Raw genomic sequence first — 15,001 nt, 5'->3', positions numbered from 1 at the left:
ATCATTTTTACCAGTTACCTAATGCTGCAGATGATCAGATTGTGGTCTTCTATGTGTAGGCTCACATTTTATGGTTAATTTGTGGCACTATTTCTACTACATCTTGAGCAGCTATGCTCATCTTATGCTCTTGTCACTATTGGAAGATCCGACAAGGTGTATACACACAATGGGGTTCACTCGCACTCACATGGTTGTACATGTAACGACCCCAAAAATATATATACGTGATTAGTGTAGTAATAAAAAATTAAAATTATTAAAATCAATTAAATTATTAATTAATTAATTAATTAATATCATATATATATAGGATTGAATCAATCTCAATCTAAATTGAACATTCATATTGAGATGAAAGCAGCCGCCCCCCATTCCTCTCCCTTCGTTTTTATCCTTCTCTCTCTCTTCTTTTTATTTATTTCATTTCTTAATCCTTAAGAAACTTATGAAATTAAGAAAATACCCTTCCTCAAATTCTTTATAAATAGGAAAATTTTTAGTTCATTTTTCATAGAAGATTTTAAAGAAGAGTTGATTGAAAGGTAAGTGGGCTTGATTATGTTAACTTTTTATTAAAATATTTCCAAGGTTATTTATCTTGGAATAGTTTACATTATTATTATTATATTTTGTTAAAAATAAATATTTTTAGCATAGAAATCGTGTGGCATTAGCTTATTTTTATTTAATTATGTTACAAGTTAGACATGGTAAAATTATATGATGTTGTTTTAATTGCATATCTAAGGGATATGTTTGGTGATATCAAGGCAAAGGGGGACGGCGATATGTAACGCCCCAATTCTCGAGACTTTAGTCCAAGGGCTTGCTGAATTGGGAAGGCTTGCTGAGTAGGCCTATCGTACGGGGTAGGGTGCTAAAAGAGTGCTCAATTTTAGTGAGTACTTTGAAATGTACCAAATGTGGTCACGGAAAGATAGATTTTTTTATATGCATGACATATAGTATTAAATGTAATTTATTATGATACTGTAAAACTCATTTTTGTCACACACTGATAATAATTTAGTCTTTACTTTCTGAGAATCGTCTTACCCCAACAATTATTATCATACATTATAAATACCTAGAGAAGCATACCGGAAATCAGAGTGGCGTAGCGATAGCATGGGTGGGATTAGAAAAAGTTATTTAAATTAAATATTAAAATAGTTATATTTTTAATGTTTTAAAATTTTTAACGATGTTAATTTTGATATTGGAGATATTGTTATAATAAAGTGATTAGTACTCTGATAATAAATGTATTTGAGGTTATATTTACTTCCGCTATGAAATTATTTATAGGAATCCGTGACTACAGTTTAGATAGATGCATTGTGCCGTAATTCATCAAGGAAGGAGATTGGAGGTGCCATGTGTCTTCTTCAAAATTAGGTATAAGAGAGATGCCCATTTATGGCTCTATCATGGGAGTATGCTCCATATTCAAAGGGAAAGAGATGGTCATCTTGTGGATCTGTTACCGCTTGCATACGGGTTAGTTGTAATTGACTTGGATTAAACTTCATATATGATATCAATTATTACTTTATGTTGCATACATAATAACATCTCTCTACTCATTTCTTATACAAAAGTAACGATGATATGAGGGCTCCCTCAGTTGCTTAGCACACCTTGTCATGGTTTAGGTTTGAAGTGGACATACACTGTGAGCATGAGGTATTATTATGTTAAATCAAAGTGAGCATACATAACACATATTTTTTTTGTATATGCAATTGACTAACCTCCTTTTAACCTATAGTTCATTTGGAGGTCATAAAATGCTAATATTTTACAGGACCTAGCACTGCTTTTCTAACTATAAGTGACTTGTGGATGTCTCGGATGCCACTAATATGCTTTTATATGGTATAGTGGTACATGTTGATAAAAATGGGCATATCCAATTTTTAAAGGAAAATTTGCCAAATATGTTTTTCAAAATATATTCGTAATATGAATGTGCATATGTGTGGGTATGAATATTGTGAAACAACTTTGTATTTATAATTGTCTTTCTAGGAATTTTTAGACCTTTACTGTGATACCCCATGGAAGAAAGATTTAAAAAGGATTTGATATTACTACCCATATCAACAAGGTGCACCTTTCTTTTCAAGAGTCTTCCCATAAGAACTCCACAATTAAGCGTGCTTAGCTTGGAGTAATCTTAGGATATGTGACCTTCTGGGATGTTTTCTCAGGAAGTGTGTGAGTGAGAACAAAACACACTAAAAAAGACACGTGTTGGTCTTTAGAGCCAGCATTAGTCTAATAAGTCCAGCCCCCTATTGTCTGGTCCAGGTGGAGGAGGAGAGACAGAGTGCTCCCTGTCAGACCTAGGTTGAGGCGTTACAAATGGTATCAAAGCAATTACCCAATCGGAAGTGTGATGAGATTCACATCGCCGAGGTTTGGAAATATGGGTTCGCAATGAGTATGTTGCGTTCTGTAAATGGGAGAGAATGTGATACCCTATGAAAGAAAGGTTTAAAAAGGATTTGATGTTACTACCCATATCAACAAGGTGTACCTTTCTTTTCGAGAGTCTTCTCATAAGAACTCCAGGATTAAGTGAGTTTGGGAAGTTTTCTTGGAAAGTGTGTGAGTGAGGACAAAACGCACTGAAAAGAACACGTATTGGTTTGTGAGGTCAGTCATTAGTCTAATAAGTCTAGCCCCTCTGTTGTCTGGTCTAGGTGGAGGAGGAGAGACGCAGTACTCCTTAGCAGACCCAGGTTGGGATGTTACATTTACAATGTGTAACGTCCGACTAGATTAATTGAGATTTTTTTTGTTTTTTTATATATATAATAATTACTGTGAAATTTCGTTGTTCTGATACCTTCATATATAAAACTAACCATCCACCTAAGCAGCAGGAAGCTAAAATCACATAACCACCACCATATATAAATATGTACAATACCAGAGTTCTACTATACTCCCCTAAATATGCATATAAGGTTGTATCTCCACAATCTCTCATAACAGACTAGAACTACACAAAGAAAACCTTTCCCAAAAATACTCACCCTATCAACAGGCAGCTCTGAAACCCCTCTAATGGCGAGCCTGATATGCTCGCCTCGCTGGATCACGTGAAAAATATAAGTTAAATGGGATGAGGCGACACTCAGCAAGAAAAAACATGCTATTACTAGTGTGTGGTAGATGAACTACATGCTTGCAAAATCTGATTTAGAAAAATACCATAAATAACATAATTGAATGAAACCTATATACCTGCTGCAAAATACATCATACCTATGTTGCTTAACATAAACTGAGTTTTCTGAAGATCTTATTCATACTACTGCAAATAACTATAAGTATGTCTATTTTCTATAAATATGCTCATAAATAAATAAATAAATATATATATATAATAACTGAGAAAATTCCTTGGATGGATAACCGAAGTCATGAATTTACCTCTCATAATAGGGTTGTGCAGCCCGAAGGCAGGACCTAACCTAACTGGCCGACTAGGGTAAGTCAACTAAACTCTGATAGTCAAATCGTGCCCTCTCAACCCATATCTGATGGAGAGTCTGTCCACAACTTAGGCACGACCGACTTTTGAATACTATCTATTATCTGAATAGGGGTTGCACTCTAAACTGAATATAGCTATGGTATCGTGCTCTGCCAAATATGGTCCATCAAAGTCTGATACCATATACATAACTGATATTTCTAAAATACTGTTTTTACTATGATTTTGTAGCAGCTGAAATAACCACAACATAATAAATACTGCGCTGAATAAACTGTAATAACTGGATAGTTGATATGTCTGCATAACTGAATACCTGAATTTTCTATTTAACTGTATAAACTGAATGTTATGGTTTTGAAAAGGCTATATCATAATATTCCGAGAAATACTGTAAAATACGAGTTTCTGTGTGTGTGCTGAAAATCATGGTATTCTGAAAATTATAAAAACCTTGTACTGGGTTAATAATAAACTCATACCACCCAATTAAACTTTAATATTTTCAGCATATGAAATCGCACAAATAATTTGAATAATAATTTGCTGAAAAACATATAAATTATACTGAATCAAAACAAGTTTACCCAGTATAGCATATTTCCCTTACCTGATTTTGGCTAAAACCCCATACTGTATCGGGTCCTACACCTGCAGGGCTTCCCACTCAACACCCTGAAAACCATATATCCTAAAATAAAAATATTACTATTTCTACGTCTACTGTATTTCCTACAATTGTTGGAAAGCCAAATTTCAACAAAAAAGGCTTACTTTGAATCTGAGATGAAATCAAACTTTGTCCCACCGACGATCCGCTCCGGTAAACTTAGGGAGAACTTCCTTAGGAGCGTCATGCTGGCCTCAGATCATTGATCTGGCAGTAGATAGGGCCAAAATCAAGGAGAGAGGGAAGAAGAACCATACGGGAGAGGAGAGAGAGAGTCCTGGGTGAGTTTTTTGCGAAAAAAATGTGTTTCACACTATTTATACTATGGCCTTCGTCGACGAGCCACGTCATCTCGTCGACGAGGTCCCGAAGGATGTTCGTTGACGAATACCACCTTCTCGTCGATGAAATTCAAAGCTTAGAAAATAACCTCTCGATATCTTCTCGTCGACGAAACATGTCCTCGTCGTTGAGACCCTCTTGTACCCTCATCGACGAATCCCCTATGTTTGTCAACGAGGCCATGAATTAATTTCTTGGGTAATTACAACCAAAGTGCAATTTCGTCGATGAACGCTACTGCCTCCTTCTGTTTTTGTTTTTATTTCTCTCCATCTTTATTATTTAAATACCATTATTCTTCAGGTCGTTACATTCTCCCCTCCTTATAAAATTTCGTCCTCAGTATGTACTATTCATATAACTCATCATCCTTTAAAGGCAAAATGATCTACTTATTTTATTACCTGCTCTCACTTATGGCGAAGGAATACCGTGGTTACATGAGTAGTTTTAGAAGATTACAATTATAAAAGAAAATTTCCCCCAAAACTAAAATATTACCTATCCTATACACTATATTACAATTACACTAAGCTAAACAAAACAAAATTACTACTACCCTAATCTATACATCACCGTCGTGTTTACTAAATAAGTGGGGATATTTCTGTATGATCTCATCTTCAAGCTTCCACAAGGCTTCTTCTACTGCGTGATTCATCCATAAGACTTTCACTAACGGTATTCTTTTGCTGCGCAATACCTGTTCTTTTCTATTTAGGATCCGCACCGGAGCTTCCTTATTTGCTAGATCACCACTGAGTTCTAATTTTGCATAGCTATTGATATGGGAAGAATCTGGGATGTATTTCCTTAACATAGAAACATGAAACACATCGTGAATCCTGAATAAAGATGGTGGTAGAGTTAGCCGATAGGCCACTAACCCAATTTTCTCAAGTATTTCAAAGGGCCCAATAAACTCAGGGCTCAATTTACCATTCTTTCCAAATCTCATGATACCCTTCAGTGATGCTATCTTCAAAAATACATGATCACCCACTTCAAATTCCAGTTCCCAGCGGTGAGTATCTGTGTAGTTTTTCTGCCGACTCTATGCTGCATTGATTCGATTTCAAATGAGTCGTACTTTATCGTACGCCTACTGAACTATCTCTAGCCCCAACTCACTTTTTACCCAGCTCACTCCAGTATAAAGGGGAACGATACTTCCTACCATAAAGTGCTTCATAAGGAGCCATGCCTATGCTAGCTTGATAACTATTGTTGTAGGCAAATTCCACCAATGACATATACTGAATGCAGCTACTCCCAAAATCTAATATACACGCTTGCAACATATCTTCAAATACCTGATTCGTTCTCTCTGTCTGACCGTTTGTCCAATGATGAAAAACGATGCTGAATGCTAACTGAGTCTTTAAGGCCTTTTGAAAACTCCTCAAGAACCGCGATGTTTAAAGGAAAAATTTCAGTAATGATGATTTTTAAATAATTAATAAAATAATATTAAAATGGGAAAAAAAATCTAAAGACCAACACGTGTTGGAATTTAATTATTTTCTTTTTCTTTTTTGGATACGTCAGCAGCTTCCACTTTATTTTCGAAACCAAAAAGGAAAATAAAACAAAATAGGGGCAGACAGACAGGAGCTTCGTCGGAGCCCTAGCAGAGTCGCGGCCCCGTTGAATCTCTCTCCCAGCTTTCTTCGCCCTGTTCGCTGGACATTTCAAGCCTTCTCGACGACGATCTTGGCTCGGCTCGAAGCCTCTTCTCTGTCGAAGGGTCGAATCAAAGATCTTAAAGTTCTCTCTTGAAGGGGCAAGTATTTGGGTCTTTGCTCAACGTGAGTCGCCCTTTCTTTTCTCATTTGATCAAATTTTTCTCTTTGATAATCCTCTGTTTTTGAACTCTTTGCTTGGAGGCCTAAATTTTGGCGATTGGCGACTAGCCTTGATTACTTGAATGAAAATTCTAGTTGATCTTCGAAGCATTTAATCGTATTTAGCTTGACTTAGTTAACTTGAGTTCTCTGATATTTGTGTTATTAATGATTCTGCAATTCATAATTGGGCATGAACGATGCCTATTTCATTTGAAATTAAAATTACCGTTTAAAAGGGAAAACACGCCTATATATATATTTTATATTAATTAACTAACTTATTGTGTCATATCCTTATTTTTATGAAATTATGGTATCACGGTAACGATATCTTTTATTTGTTTAGGGTTAGGCGTTGGCCTTGGCTTTTTCTTACATATATATATATATATACATATATCGTTACCGTGATACCATATTTTCATAAAAATAAGGAGATGACACAATAAGTTAGTTAATTAATATAATATATATATATATATATATATATATTTTCTAAGTGATCAATTAAAAAAAGAGTTTTCCAGCGATAATGATTAGTTGGGTTGATATTTGCTAGTTTGAATTTTTGTAGGCTGCGAGTTATGTTATTGTGTTAGATGACCAATTATTTCTGCAAATATATTATAGGTGGTTTTTTTTTTTTTTTTTTTTGCATCAATTATCACAAGTTAATTGTATTTTTCTGTGAAATATGCTCCTGTTCATTGGTGGAATTTCTATTTTAATTCTTTAGTTTGGGGTCATAACTAGTTAGTAAATGGATGTATTGTCCAGGGTAAAATCAATGTGAACTAAGTTAAATTATAATTTATCGCCTAGGCCTCTGGCTTTTTGGATCTCTTTTTTCCAGGGAATACCACATTTAAATGTCGTTGTTTTGTGTTAGTTTTTTATGCTTATCTTACATATATAGATTTATTTATTTACTAAATTTGAAGTTTGTGAGTTTGCATTTCTGTATTTTAGGAGTGTTGCTGTTGTGTTTGTGAGTTATTGTTAAATTTTAAAAATAAATTCCAGCAATCTGTGTGATTTATCTAACTTTTTTGTGTTAGATTTCTTTAAATTTCTTTTTGCGTATTAAATTTGGGGTATGAATATTCGTTTTGCAAAATATTTTGTTAATAATTTTTAATTTAACATATTCAATAAATGATATGCCAAATGTATATTTTATGTTTGTGTTTATTATATTTTTTGAGTGTCATAGTCATATTGGTTGGTTATTAAAAAACTTAGAATGGTGTCTTTAAATGGTCATGCATTTTCATCTTTTTTTGGGTGGATTTAAATTGTGGTATCTGTTTTATTTTAGATTTTCCCTACTCATTTGTATGCATTCAAGAAATGAGTGATGCTATTTCCGTTTTGAACTATCAAATTCATTTAATTATGTTATTTGCGCTTTGGAAAAAAATGTCTTAGCTGAAGGGATGACCTTGGATGTTTTCTGTTTTATACTTGGTTGTTATGAACAGCCCATAGGTTTTTTCCTACATTGGTTTTTCAAGAAATAGCGCATTTCAGGGTTGTTTTTAATGTTACTTCCTTTTTTTTTTTTTAATGCTTACCTTCTGTGTTACTTTGGGTTTGCTAATGTGTTGCTTAAATAATCATGAAATAAAATTGTGTGGTCGAGGATAAAAAATTTTTGGGTTGATACTTGCATGTCTGCTTTTTGTATATTTGAAGTGATGTTATAGTGTTAGGGTGTCAACTTGAACTTTTATTTAGATGGTTGCTAAAATTTATATATGTGGTTTTTTAAATATTAACTCACTGATATATGTGACTTTAATCAATCATTTTTGTATAATTTACTTGGAATCAATATATACTATTTTTGTAACAATATTATTACATGTAGTATTTATGCATACACATTAAATAATATATAAATATATATTATTTTATCATGTTGCTATCATTGGTTCACCCACCGGTTTGACCCACTGGTTCAACTGGTCCGACTGACCTGGGGGTTTCACTGGGTCAGTCTGTGGTCTGGTTTTTTAAACCGTGATAATTTATGTGCTTAATTAACTAATAAAATATGCAACAAAACAATGGCAAATCTTGTAGATAAAATACTTAACCAATATTTTGCTCCTGGCATATCATAAAAATCATCTTCAATTGAAATTATCAATTTACAAAAATTCAAGAACAAGAAGGTGGTTATTCTTGTCTCTTTTTCATTATTGTTATGCATCAGTAGATCATTAGGTGAAAAGAAATTGGAGCTGGGCCAACTGGTCCAAATACTGTAAGTTGCTAAAGTTAGTTTGCTAAACATGATAATATTAAAAGAGAGGGGATTTGATTGGAGATCTGGTAGCAAAAATTTAAATTTCCTTTTAAAGTAAATTTTCAACATGAAATTGATACATAATTACTTAATTTACACAGTAGTAATTAGTCAGTAATACTAATTCTAATATCGATTATTTTGGTTTAGAAGAAAGATTCTGAGAGATGCCTCAAAGACACTCAAAGAACAATAACGATCTTGCCTTCTTCACATATGACGAGAAGCGAAAGCTTGGGTATGGGACTCAGAAGGAGAGGTTGGGCAAGGATTCAGTGAAACCTTTCGACGCATGTTGCCTCTGTTTGAAGCCTTTTATTGATCCAATGTGTTGCCAGAAAGGTCACGTTTTCTGCAAAGAGTGCATCCTTGAGTGTTTGTTGGCTCAGAAGAAAGATATTCAAAGGTCTGTTTCTGTTGGCTTTTGTTCTATGCTTCTCAGAGGTTATTATTGTGCAGGTTCTTCCTCATTTTAATGCCAAAAAATTGATTCTAGAGCTCCAGATCTATATTGCGATGATCCTTCCCTACGTCATCAATTGCACACAAAACTGAAGATTAGCTTCTATATGTTTTCCTTTCGCTGAATTAGTTGAATTTCTATGCTGTGTGGAGCATGATGTGTTTGAATTTGAATTATCATATATGAGTACTATTGTTCTTATTGCTGTGTGATGATGTATGTTGAGTTGGTTGTGGTCATTTCTGGCTTGTCAATTTGCCATGATTTGTGGCTTGTAAAAGGTGTTTGGATGCTTTGCCTCCTAGGTACTGGACACCCCTTCAATTGCTGTTTTTTGTTCCTAGATAATGCATTGAGGGTTGTTCTTGAATCAGAACATTTTGGTTAAGACATTCTTTTGTTAAATGTTTTCTTGAAGTATGTTGATTTAAACAATTTTCTATTTTTTTGGTATGTTTGAACGGCAATTTTCTAGATTACTTTTCTTCCATTGTGGTAAAAGAGAACATTTTGTGTATTGAACATGTATGTAGATAGAAACCCCTGATGTAGAATGGTGAGAAGCTGAAACAGGAACAGAAACAGAGAATTGGGGGAGAGCCACAGAAAGAAGAAGAGAAAAGGGTGGAAAAAGGGAGAAACTTGCAGGGCAGAATAGGAAGTTAGAAGCAGAACACAGAGAAACAGAGAGCGAAGGAAAGAAGGAGAAGGAAGAAGAAGAAGAAAGGAAGGAGGAAGAAGAAGAAAGAGAAAGAGCTGAATTTTCAAATTGGATTACTGTCCATACGCTACAACTACTAAAGTATCTATGCCCTACAACTACAAATTAGGTAACACAAGAAAAAATCCAATACATGAATTGTTTTGTAAATCTGTGCAGAAAATAAGTATGCTGAATAGGCTGCCTATATGATTTAGGTGGTCCTCTGTCAACCCCATTTTATTTTATTTTATTTTTTGTTTGAAGAATTAATAACTGAACCACTCTGGTGAGTGAGTGACAGTGGCTGCGCTGGGACAGAAATAGAGTTTGACTGCCTGGAATTGGCTTTTATTGCATGTTGGCCTTGATAGATTCTAGACTCTTGCTTGTCATTCCAGAGGAACAGATGCTGGTAGACCAGCAAAAACCTTTTGTTTGGTTATTATTGCAATGAGAATTGTGAGTTTGGAGGTAAAAAGGAGGAAAATTCAGAAAATTTTTGTTGTGTGGGATGTTGAGATTGCATCTACCATATGAATTTTTACTCGTAAATGCTAGCAGTGGTTGTTAAGAGTTGGAAGTTTAGGTGTCTAAATGATTATAGAGCAGATTGGCTTCAGAACAGAAAAGTGGGGTTGAATGTTGTCAAAAGCTGCTGCTTTACCAGAAACTGCTTAATTGTTTTGTATTTGCTTTACAAAATGAGCATGGAAGAGCTTGGATTTGAGGCAGAGGAAGTTTGAGGTTTCACCAGAATTGTTGATGATGAGGACAGTGTTGTTTGGGAAATAAGAGTTTGAGAAGAGGAAATTGACCAGGGGAATGTTGAGGCTTGTGGGGAGATAGAGAACAGGTTTAATTTACCTGTTCTTCACACAAATTTCTTGAAGATTCTCCATGTGTGCCAATGAGGTATCAAAAGTAGCAACTCATTGTTCTTATTTTTCACCATCTTCTGCTACTGAACCCTTGCAGTTGCATTTGCTGATCATGGGCAAATTGGTGCAAGCCCAGCCTCACAACACTTTTTTCACTGATACATTGCCCCATGCCTCACTTCCTTGTCTCCCACCTTTACGCCACTGCATTATAAATCTGCTGACAGCTGCTCCCTCATTCATTTGTTTTTCTCTATCTACACCTAACGATTGCAGGAGCCTGCTGCAATGGATAAACCTTTGCATATATATTAAGTAGGGATAGTGTAATTCATTTTGTTGACCAAAAATGTCTTTATATTGTAAAAGACCAAACATTCATAAAAGAAGTAAATTTCATACTATATATAACAGTGTGATTAGCTTAAAATCCTAGTGTTTTGAAAGTAAGAAAAACATTTGTAAAAAAAGTAAATTTAAGAAAATTAGATAAAATTACATTTAGAACACCTAGAAGTTAATGTTTGAACTCTGAACCTAAAAGAAAAAACTTTTGTTTTGTTGAAGGACAAAATGAACTAATTATACATATGCATAAACTTTGTCTAATTTTGGTTTAATTCAATGTTTTAAAAGGCAAAGGCGTAAGCCTTAAGGTGTAAGCATTTTGGGACTGTATTTTTTTTAAATAATTAATAAATAAAATCAATTTATATATAGTAAAAAAATGAGAAAATTTTAAAATAATAGAGAAAAAAATAAAAAAATAATTTTTAAATATCTTATAGGCCAATTTTAGCTAACAAACACAAACAATACATGTTAAAAAATAAGCATGAGCCATAACATTACAAAAAGAAGAGAAAATTGAAAACTAAAACAAACCAAAAGGTAGCTGCAGCTACCTTCAGTTTTAGAGACAGTGGCAAAGAGTCTCCTGGGAGTCTGCTAGGAACAACATTGGAGAGAGTGAGAGTTGAATACTCAAATTAGTTCGAGCAAAGACCTTAGACTGAGAAGAACTCTTGAAGCAGAGGTTGTGGGGGGTCGCGGAGAGAGACGAGAGGCTGTAGAGGGTCCCTGGAGAGAGACAAGAGGTTCGAATGGGTTGTCTGAGATAGATGAGACGTTGGAAAGGGGTTGTCAGAGGAAAATCAAAGGTTGGAAGGGATCGTTGACTCGTTGGAGAGAGACCAGAAGCTAGAGGAGTCTTCAAAGCTTGATGCAAGCTTCGAAAGAGACGAGAGCCCTGAAGGGGTCTTTGAAGAGAGACGATACGTTGGAAGGAGTCGTTGGAGATAGATCAAAGGTTGTAAGGGATTTTGTTGACTTGTCGGAGAGAGACGAGAAGCTTGCAGGAATCTTTGGAAGTAGTTGTCGAGTCGTCGGAGAGAGAGGAGGAGCTGGAGGAATCGTCGGAGAGATACGGAAGCTTGGAGGAAAGAAGCTTCATCAAGAGATGGGGGTTTTGATGGTCTTATATCAGGCTGTGCTTGTTTTTTTTTTTTTTTTTTTAATTAAATATTTTAAATCACATGCTTCCGAAAGGCGTACACCTTCCCATGCTTGAGACATACGTCTTCTCCCTTGAGGCAACACCATTGAGGCTTTATGCCTTTCCAATTATGCATTAGGGCGTTTTATGCTCAAAATGCCTTGAGGCGCACCTTACAAACTCCTTTTAAAACATTGGTTTAATTTACTTTTTTTTTTTAATGTCCTTTTTTATTTTAAAAGTATAAGAAATTAAGAATATTTTGCTGCAAATAGTTTACCCAAGTTGTGCTTATGGCATAGACATAAATTTAAATATGTGTATGTACTGATTAATTTATTTAATGTTTTAATTGGAGGTTCAATCATTAACTTCTAGGCATACTAAATGTAATTTTATCTAGTTTTAGTTGAATTTACTTTCTTTTAGGAATGATTTGTCGTACCTTTAAAACATAAAGATATTTTTATCCACAAAATGAATTACACTAATTATACTTCTCTATGTAGCATAGGAATACATGAATTTTTGGTCTGATTTTCAAAAGGACATTTTATCAACAAAATGATTTATATTATTTGTACTTTTATAAATATATTAGCAAAGGTTTATCCATTGTAGTGGGTTCTTGTCATTGTTGGGCAGATAGAGAACAACAATGGACATATGTCATGAGCCAAGCTTGTTTAGGACATTATGCTTGCCTGTAACTGCTTGCCTTGTGTACATGGGACGAGTAACCATCATGTAATAGCAGTGTAGGTTTTATACAATATGTTGATGCCTTGGTGTAAAGTGGGAGTATGAATCCTTGATCAATTTGGTATTTCCTACTGTTAAAGTTAGAATAGCATATAAGTCTACATTTGGTTTATGGAATGCCTATTCCCAAGAATAGATTAGTTTTGGTAGGTTAGTTACAATTAGTTGTTCTAGAAATTATGGAGTTACTGTAATGCATTTAACAATGTAAAACATTTCATGAGTCCATGATAGGGAATAGACAAGGAATAATTATTCCCAAATTTTTATCATGAGAATGTCTATTCCTTTCTTGTTTCATATTGAATGAAATAATTAGGAATATATAAGGAATAGCTATTCCCTTGATTCCTAAAATTTAAACTATATTCCATCTTATTTCAATGAGTAACTATTCCACCGAACCAAACGAGCTATAAAGCTCCTTAGGGGAGCATGAGTGTTCATCAATCATTGTAAAACTTACTAGCATTTGTAAATGTGTTTAGCCTACTTGCTTCCCTTGCTAAACATACGTTGGCTTCGGACGGGGTGTTAATGAATTACGTTGCTTCAACATTTTCCATGTGATTGTCTTTTACTTACAAGAATTGCTTACTGCTTCTACTTTGCATTCGACTGTATACTTTGGTTGATTAGTTAAGCAAGAGTGCTTTAGCTAGTGCTGTGCAACGTGAAGTGTTTGGCCCGTGATGGTATTAGAGCTTGTTTGATTGTTTTGTGAATTTGATTGCCATTGTATTGTGGGATTGTGTGAACATTGGTTAGAGACCATGCCAATTGCCAATTGACAGCGTGAGAATTGAGGCGCTAGAGATGCGGGCTAAGATAGCCAACAATGTGGACATGAAGATGACCAAACTTGCTGAACGTGTTGATGTATTGGAGGGATCACTAAAACATTAATAGGGTTCCATTGTGGAAATGTCAGAGGACTTCCACGATATAGTAGAAGTTGTACAAAATAAGCTAGAGGATCTGAATTCGAGATGAATATGATGGTTTATGCTATAGGAATTTCCAATTCTATGGGAATAGAGTACGGAAGAACAAAGATGTTGGACCCAGAGCTTTATGAGGTTGACTGTGATGCTAAGGCTCCAACTTACTTGACATGGAACAATACTTTTATGTAGCAAGGACAGACTCAGAGGAGACGAAAGCATCCGTGGCTACAATGTGTTTGAGTGGTGATGCTCAGTTGTGGTGTGGACGGTGTGTAATTGATTGTTGGACAAACTTGAAGAGAGTTCAAGGCCTGATTTTTTCCTAAAAATGTTGATTACAATGCTTGGTGCAAGTTGTGAGATCTCAAACGCATAGGTACAATCAGGGAGTATTTGAAATAGTTCTCTACTTTGATGTTGGATATCCAGGATTTTTTTGAGAAAAACAAGTTCTATTTTCTTGAGGGGTTAAAACTGTGGGCAAAGGTAGAACTTTTTGACAACGAATTCAAGACTTTCCTATTGCACAGGCGGCCTTGGAATGCTTGACTGACTACGTTAGAGAGATCTCCACAATGTCCAAAAAGAGTGACATAGGTGAAAACAAGGGAAAGTCTCTATCATCTCAATCTTGCTCTTGACAGGTTATGGTTGAAAAAGGAAAAATACATATTTTTGAGATTAGTTATTTAATTACCGAAATAATTCATTATTTATATTCAAAGACTGTTTCTAATAATATTCAAATCTCGATTCATAGATTTAGAAATGCATTCAATATTTAGTGCTTAATGCTTATTTTTATCAAACGTCTGCTTAGTTTGTTTTAGAAATATAATTAAACTTTATTAACAACCATAAAAACATTTTACACATTATTCGCATGCAAGTTGCATGGGACATATTTAATATTGTGTGTCTGTGTATATGTAGGCATGCATGTATATATGTTCAACTTGACATTTTTTGGGGAAAGAATGCCGAGATATAAATTCCAACAGGATTATTTATCAAAAGTTTGCCACATGTGACCACCCTCAAATTCATCAATCAAGATGATGTGTTATTACCT

At 34.6% G+C, this 15,001-nt stretch overlaps 1 protein-coding gene across 2 annotated transcripts in view; it reads left to right on the top strand.

The window, feature by feature from the left end:
• The first annotated feature begins 6,072 nt into the window (after positions 1-6,072).
• LOC131146250 (E3 ubiquitin-protein ligase CSU1) overlaps positions 6,073-15,001 on the top strand; it is a 26,308-nt gene continuing 17,379 nt past the window's right edge. The window contains exons 1-2 of one of the 2 annotated variants that reach the window (XM_058095722.1): positions 6,073-6,331; positions 8,832-9,087. In XM_058095722.1, coding sequence (XP_057951705.1) covers positions 8,849-9,087 — 239 coding nt within the window. In that variant the 5' untranslated portion in view covers positions 6,073-6,331; positions 8,832-8,848. The remainder of the gene's footprint in view (positions 6,332-8,831; positions 9,088-15,001) is intronic. The other variant, XM_058095723.1, reaches the window with a different exon arrangement.

Source organism: Malania oleifera, chromosome 13, assembly GCF_029873635.1.
Source record: "Malania oleifera isolate guangnan ecotype guangnan chromosome 13, ASM2987363v1, whole genome shotgun sequence".
NCBI classification, from domain to species: domain Eukaryota; kingdom Viridiplantae; phylum Streptophyta; class Magnoliopsida; order Santalales; family Ximeniaceae; genus Malania; species Malania oleifera.
Note: the sequence above shows the minus strand (reverse complement) of the source record. Positions and strands in the feature narration are given on the sequence as shown.